Source organism: Protomyctophum parallelum, assembly GCF_964188405.1.
Source record: "Protomyctophum parallelum genome assembly, chromosome: 21".
Lineage (NCBI taxonomy): Eukaryota > Metazoa > Chordata > Actinopteri > Myctophiformes > Myctophidae > Protomyctophum > Protomyctophum parallelum.
This window is the reverse complement of record NC_139713.1, coordinates 33,978,951-33,985,603: the sequence shown is the minus strand read 5'-3', so window position 1 is coordinate 33,985,603 and position 6,653 is coordinate 33,978,951. Positions and strand designations below refer to the sequence as shown.

The 6,653-nt window shown below is 42.0% G+C and overlaps 1 protein-coding gene across 1 annotated transcript in view; it reads right to left on the bottom strand.

The window, feature by feature from the left end:
• Nucleotides 1-360: 360 nt before the first annotated feature.
• LOC310878954 (uncharacterized protein) overlaps nucleotides 361-6,653 on the bottom strand; it is a gene marked incomplete at its 5' end in the record, with an annotated part of 32,597 nt that continues 26,304 nt past the window's right edge. The window contains 5 exons of the mRNA XM_083793370.1: nucleotides 361-883; nucleotides 2,373-2,454; nucleotides 2,587-2,899; nucleotides 3,772-4,011; nucleotides 5,605-5,712. Coding sequence (XP_083649496.1) covers nucleotides 773-883; nucleotides 2,373-2,454; nucleotides 2,587-2,899; nucleotides 3,772-4,011; nucleotides 5,605-5,712 — 854 coding nt within the window. The 3' untranslated portion in view covers nucleotides 361-772. The remainder of the gene's footprint in view (nucleotides 884-2,372; nucleotides 2,455-2,586; nucleotides 2,900-3,771; nucleotides 4,012-5,604; nucleotides 5,713-6,653) is intronic.

The window sequence follows — 6,653 nt, the reverse complement described above, 5'->3', positions numbered from 1 at the left end:
GGCACCCATTTTGGTGTTGGCATCATGTTATGCTTTAGCTATTGAAAAATAGCAGATCTACAAGCTCATATCGCGCCACCGAGTGGCGCGATACGAGCTTGTAGGTCTGCTATTTTTGAAAAATCGAAGACACTTTTAGAATCTGATCTCAGGTCAGAATGGGTTAAATAGAAAGGGGGACTATGAATGACATAGTTAATGTTGAAAAGGAGTGGTATTCCCCTTTAATGCTACATCATATGGTTAATGGTGAAAATCAGTTAATGTCTTAGCAGTAGTTAACATCTTAGCAAATGGATAATTGATAAATTACGGTTAATAAAGCAATAGAAGGGGCAGCGTCCAGTTTGTGGTTCCTCCAATAGAATTTATTTCAAACGACTGTTTGACATCACCATTTTAAAATTCATGACAAGATGCAAGTGACATAAATTACTTGGGTATAGAAATCTGCAAAGGTTTTTTAGTAGAATCTTGATTACACTGATCTCAAAAGACTAGACAAAGTAAAATCCTGTTCGTTTAACTCTGAAGAGTGCCCATATTTGTGCATATATTAGGATTGCGCAGTTAAACGTTGCATCATAGCTACTGCCAAGACTGTCATTATTAGACAATGCATTTCATGACTGCCAAGACAGTGTCATATGATTAGACAATGAATTTCATGACTGCCAAGACAGTGTCATATGATTAGACAATGAATTTCATGACTGCCAAGACAGTGTCAGATTGGACATTGAATTTCATCCGTTTGGGATGTGCTGCAGAGTCACATTGGAGGCTCTCTGATCTGTGCCCGAGCATCCTCTCTGATCTGTGCCCGAGCATCCTCTCTGATCTGTGCCCGAACATCAAATGCATCAACTGGACTGTCTGGCTCCTGGAAGAGAAGACATTCATATTCATTATCCTGGAAGAGAAGACATTCATATTCATTATAAATCTGCTGCAGTCTGTATTTAATGAGGATTTATGTTGCATTTTAAAACTAGGTTTTTACCTAATAATAATGTTTTGTATTAATTGCATGCTTTGACAAGGCAAAGATTAGTGAAAGATCTGTGGGGGAAAAAAAAAGGATAATTCAAACTTTCTTTTATCGTTCTATGATGAACTAGTCTTGACTTTTATTAAAGCCATTTTACACTGGGAAGAGGGTTCTTTTACTTTATAGGGATGTGTAAATGTGTCTAATAAAAAATAATAAAAAAAAAAATCTTCCCCCCAAGGGGTACCTAAGTCAAAAAAGTTTGGGAACCCCTGATGTAGTTGATTAACAATACTTGTAACTCTTGAGTTAATAAGGGTTCATTTGGTTACTAACTCCATCTTTTAAATGAGGACCACTGGTGGTCCCTGGACCACTGTTGATCCAATTGATCACCATAGCAACCCCAGCCTAGGCCTGATTAGGTAAATTCCCAACACCTGCTAAATCCTCCAAACCTGTATCTTGATTGGAATCAATTTCCACTCACACTCCTCTCAGTCATGCAGCTACACAGACACATCCCAGGCACACTTTGTTAGGCCTATAACCCTGTCCTGTTTGGATGACAATATTGCCTTTCCAACTGATTTTATTTTTATTTTTTTAACTGGAAAAACAAAAAAACAAAAAACGATTATCGATTATGAATTTTCATAATCGATTTCGGGTCCTATCAACGATAATCGATTAATCGGACCCATCCCTATTACTTTACTGCATGTCTTAAGTTTGTATCTTTCACTATTTTAACGATGTAACACTTACTACAGGTATGTTCAGATAAGGAGTAAAATCCTCAGTGTTAATTTGTAACTGCAGTGGTGGAAAGTAACCAAGTACATTACTTAAATACTGTACTTAACCTTATACCTCAACATTATTTTTCATTATTTGAAAACTTGAAATGGGACATTCTGCATAATGAGTACATTCTACTGTTGGTGCTTTAATACATTTTGATACCAATACTTTTACTTAAAGGGCCACCTCACCCTTTTGCAACTAGATGTTATTTTAATGACGTTTAGGACACAGGAAACACTTTTCTGGGGTGTGTAATATGTGTTTTTAGATATCTTCGCATTTTCAAAGTGCCTGTGATGTCCCTCCTCTCCACAAGGAGGAGCAGTGCACCAACGCATTATGGTCATTGTAGGAATCCAGTCAAACGGACATGTTTCTGGCCACAGGCTGCACATTTCAAATTGTGCTACCATTATCTACCACAAATACTGCAGTTTCTTCCAGCGGTGAAATGTCCCTTTAAGTACTTTTTCCACCAATGTGTGTACAAGGGATCATCTGGTTTCATTTGTGAGTTAAATGACCAGATGATTTGATAGTTCTTTGTTCATAATGTGTACTGTACAATTAGTACCTCCATGTCGGCGGGTATCGCTGGACCCATGTCAGTCATCAACGTTTCCTTCTCAATGGATGGGTTTCTTTTCGCAGCCATCCTACAGAGAGCATAAGCACCACAGAGAAGGTTTTTAGATTAAAAGGAATTTAATGGAACAAGTTTCACAGGAATCTCTACTGCCCGTCTCTCCTACACAGGGGACCGCGATACAGTGAATTTCTCCTCATACCTCTTCTTGTAAACGGCAACGACGACTGCCAAGCAGATTACGAGAAACATCAGGCACAGGATCATTGGGGCGTGGCTAGCGCTCGCTTGCTGGCCACAGTGCACTCCGTCATAGCCGTGGTCACAGTGGCATCGAGTCTCTTTGCCCTCCAGGACACAGCTGCCATGATCGCTGCACAGCTCCACGTCGCATGACGAAGAGTCGTGCACGAGCTGAGGTTTGGAGTCTGTCCCGACGCCGGAAGGAGAGGACGGCGACTTCAGGTCAGGTGAATTGGAAGAGTTTGTAACCGTCATCGAGATCATGCTGGGACCTGAGGAGGTTTAGATCAGCGGTTCTCAAACATTTACATGACAAGGACCCCGCAAATTGATTGGCAGAAAGTATTTTCAAATGGTGGAGTTAAAAATGTTAAAGATGTTCGAGAACCACAAATAAGAGAACCACAGTAAGGGGGAAAAAAAGTATTTAAATTATTATTGTCAATGCCCTTCTTGGCCTAGCGGTCCAGGCACCTAGGCTGCTAATCCACGGGTTCGACTCCCGATCCAGACGACCTTTGCTGTGCGTCACTCCCCATCTCTCTCCCACCATTTCCTGTCAGCTGTACTGTACACTTTCAAATAAAGCAATTTCAATTGTCCACCTTGCAAGTGAACATGCAGCTTTCGTTTAATGCTCTTCAGGATTCACAGATCTAAAGCTTGTACTGAATGTGCAGGCTTTGAGGTGCTAAATTCATGATATTTGATAGTTTTTTGCACTTTTAACATTCAGTAGATTTTCTGTGGTTTTCTGGCTCAAACATTGAGTAGATTTTCTGTGGTTTTCTGGCTCAAACAAGTGCTCCGATTTGCTTGTGATGTAAGAATCCACAAATCCCATATATGACGTAACAATTTGCCAGCAGATGTCACTGTTGAGGGATCATTGCCCGTTTTCATTGCAGCTCAAAAGGCACACACAGAAAACCCCAGACCACAGAAAATCCACTGAATGTTCAAGTACAGGTTGTGTGGGTGGAATTGAACCTGGAATTGAACCTAACTAAAACTAAATATAAAATTGTTTCATTTTATCATCGATGTGAAAATGTAATTGCATTTGGATTGAAATGCATCGTGGCAGCACTGAACACGAGGGCAACCTCAATGTCCCCTCAAGAATAAATAAATGACGACTCACAGTCCGTCTCGTCAGACATGTCCGCACAGTCCACGTGTCCGTCACAGAACCTGTAGTAGGGGTAACATTTGCTCCCGTCCCAACACGACTTGCTGGCCGACGACATGCACGCAATCAGGGGAACGCACGCCTTTTCGCCCAGGGGGCGGTGGTCCTGGTCACATCTGCAGGTGCGACCGCCGGGATGGGCCAGACAGAGATGCTGACAACCCCCGTTGTTCTCCGAGCAGCTGTTGGACCCTGGATACAAATAAATCACATTTGTGAAGTGAGGCGGCCACACGAATGCAGCTTCACTGCCGCTATATACACGTTTACGAGACATGAATGCAGTGTGGTATTGTATAAAACGAAACCAGTCAAAACATGTATATATCGGCCACATGACTTCTCAAGTAATTTAGTGCCCTAAACAAACTAGTCCATAGACTTGGCTGCCATATGAAATTAATAAGTATAAGTAATAATTAATAATATTAATTATTAAGTAATTTCAAAAGACGTGCATAAAAATAAAAATGAAGGAAAAAAAAAACTTTAAGCATTTGCCTCTCTCCATCCCTTAATAAAAATGGTTGCGATTTGCTATTGTGTTGATGCATCGGTTGTATCCTGTATAGAGGGTATGCGCATGCTTAAAGTGAATGGCACATCGAGTGGCACATCGAGTGGCAAAGCAACAGGCAAAGTGAGTTTAACATCGTTTAATGCAATCAGACTGGACTTTTCTGTTTGGATGCATGGGCTGTCAAGGCCAGAAAGTAGTTTTTTGCCACTCAGCTGGCGTTCCTGCATAACTTCAGGGTTTGATGATGATGTCACACGCATACCCTCTATTGAGCGAGTGAGGGAGTGAGAGAAAGAGAGAGAGAGAAGGGGGGCGGGGGGGGAAGAACCCATTCAGCACACAAACAGACTGGGGTCGTTCAAAGCCTGCCAACATTGGCCGCTTGCAAGGTATCATGTGACCTGGGCCTCTATTCAACTTGAATACACTTCGAGAGGGCCTTTTCAGTCCACTCAATGCCGACTAAACATTCTTAATAATAATAATAACAGGCCTTTCCAAAGTTTCACTCATCATCCCACTACAACCCCTGCTGCTGGATCCAATTATAGCAGGACATTGATACATAGTTTAATTGGTTAAAACTGACTGGAATATAAATTATAGCTATACAAGTGTCATATTGATATGCATGCCAAATATCCTGATCGCAACATGATGCACGATATGACTCAAGTGTAGCGACAGTGCTCACCTTCATAGGTTTCGACGAACATGGCAAGCTTTGTAACCGTTGCAGAAAATCAGCAACAGACAAACAAATCAGCAACAGACAATTAAAGCTATTCATACAGAAGACTTTATAAGCTGCTTGCTGAATGAAGACTTTACACACTTTGAATACAAGACAAGCAAGCAGGTAGGGACATCATGTCAAATTGCCTACCCTTTTGTCTACATATATTGGTCAGCCCCAAAAGTAACCGGAGGGCTACACATCTCCATAAGGTGCCCGCAATATTGATACAATACATTCAAATTTGGTCGGGGAGAGAGGTAATTGCAACTCTAAAGGACTCTAAAGCACCAATGCAATTTAGTCGCAACTCCTTGCAACAAAACAGTTTTAAGGTCATCTCCTTGCAACTGGGAATTATGGTTGAAAGTAGGTGCATGTTGCAAGGAGTTGCATGGCGACTCATTGGTGTGGAGTGGGCTTTAACACCCGGTAGCTCAAAACAGGCTCTCCCGCATCGGAAACAATTGCTAAAGATTAACGCTTCAGTATGTACAAACACACGAAGACTCCTGAAAAAGGGACCAACCTGACTGGGTGGTCCGGCTGTAAGACTTCATGGTCACAAAGCTGGTCGCCACCTCGAACCACAACTCTCTGTGCTGGGTGTTATTACTGTACCATAACCTGGATGTACCTGGGGAGGGTTGGACAAGAGAATGTCATTACTGTACCGTATCCTGATGTAACTGGGAAGGGGTGGACAGATTTGCCCAGTGTTTCCTTTTCTTGGCTTACGCATGTTTCATGATAAATGCTTTTATGTGATGTATTCCCATGCTTTTGTTCTTGCTTAAATGTAAGTCGCTCTGGATTAAGAGCGTCTGCTAAATGCCTAAATTGTAAATTGTTTCCTAAACAGTGGGTCAGGAGGACCAGGGGTCATCAATGTGTCCATACACTGTCCGTGACAAGGCCTGGCTTTCTCCGTGGCAAATTTGTGATTCTGTTTTTACAACCCATTATAATGTTCTTATTATGATCATCTTAAATATGCTGAATGTCAGTCTCCGGATTTTCTTCAGAATATCCATTACACCGTTTTCTATGACATGTATGGCACATTAGGAGCCCACGAGGACAGTGGTTCTCACTTCTCAGGAGCTCTCGTGTTTTCTTTTCCCACTAAAATAACTTTGGTTCTAGAACTGGTTCCATTGAGCAGACCTAGAGATTTGGTGTTGAAGGAAGGAACAGACCTAGTATATAGACCGATTCCGTAGCGGGTCTCATGGTCGCAGCCTACGTATTTCCTGTAGGCGGACTCGACGTAGCTGCGGGGGTAAAACCCTCACCAGGCGCACCTCTTCCACTACAGTGAACGGCAGAGTGACTGATGTTAGTTTGCCTCAAACTTTACTCCTTTACCTGCTTTTTTACTAACACTAACATTACAAAGATGCCCAGAACATCGAGATGAACCTGTGTAGTTTATGGCTGCTCCAACAGTAGTGGCAACATAAAAATAAAATAAAAACGGAATGTCTAATATCCACCGCGGTGGCGGAGACCAGAGCCATTGAGCAATGGTTGAGACAAAGCAGTGAAAGATACATAACGCCAGTCTTACCCAATACC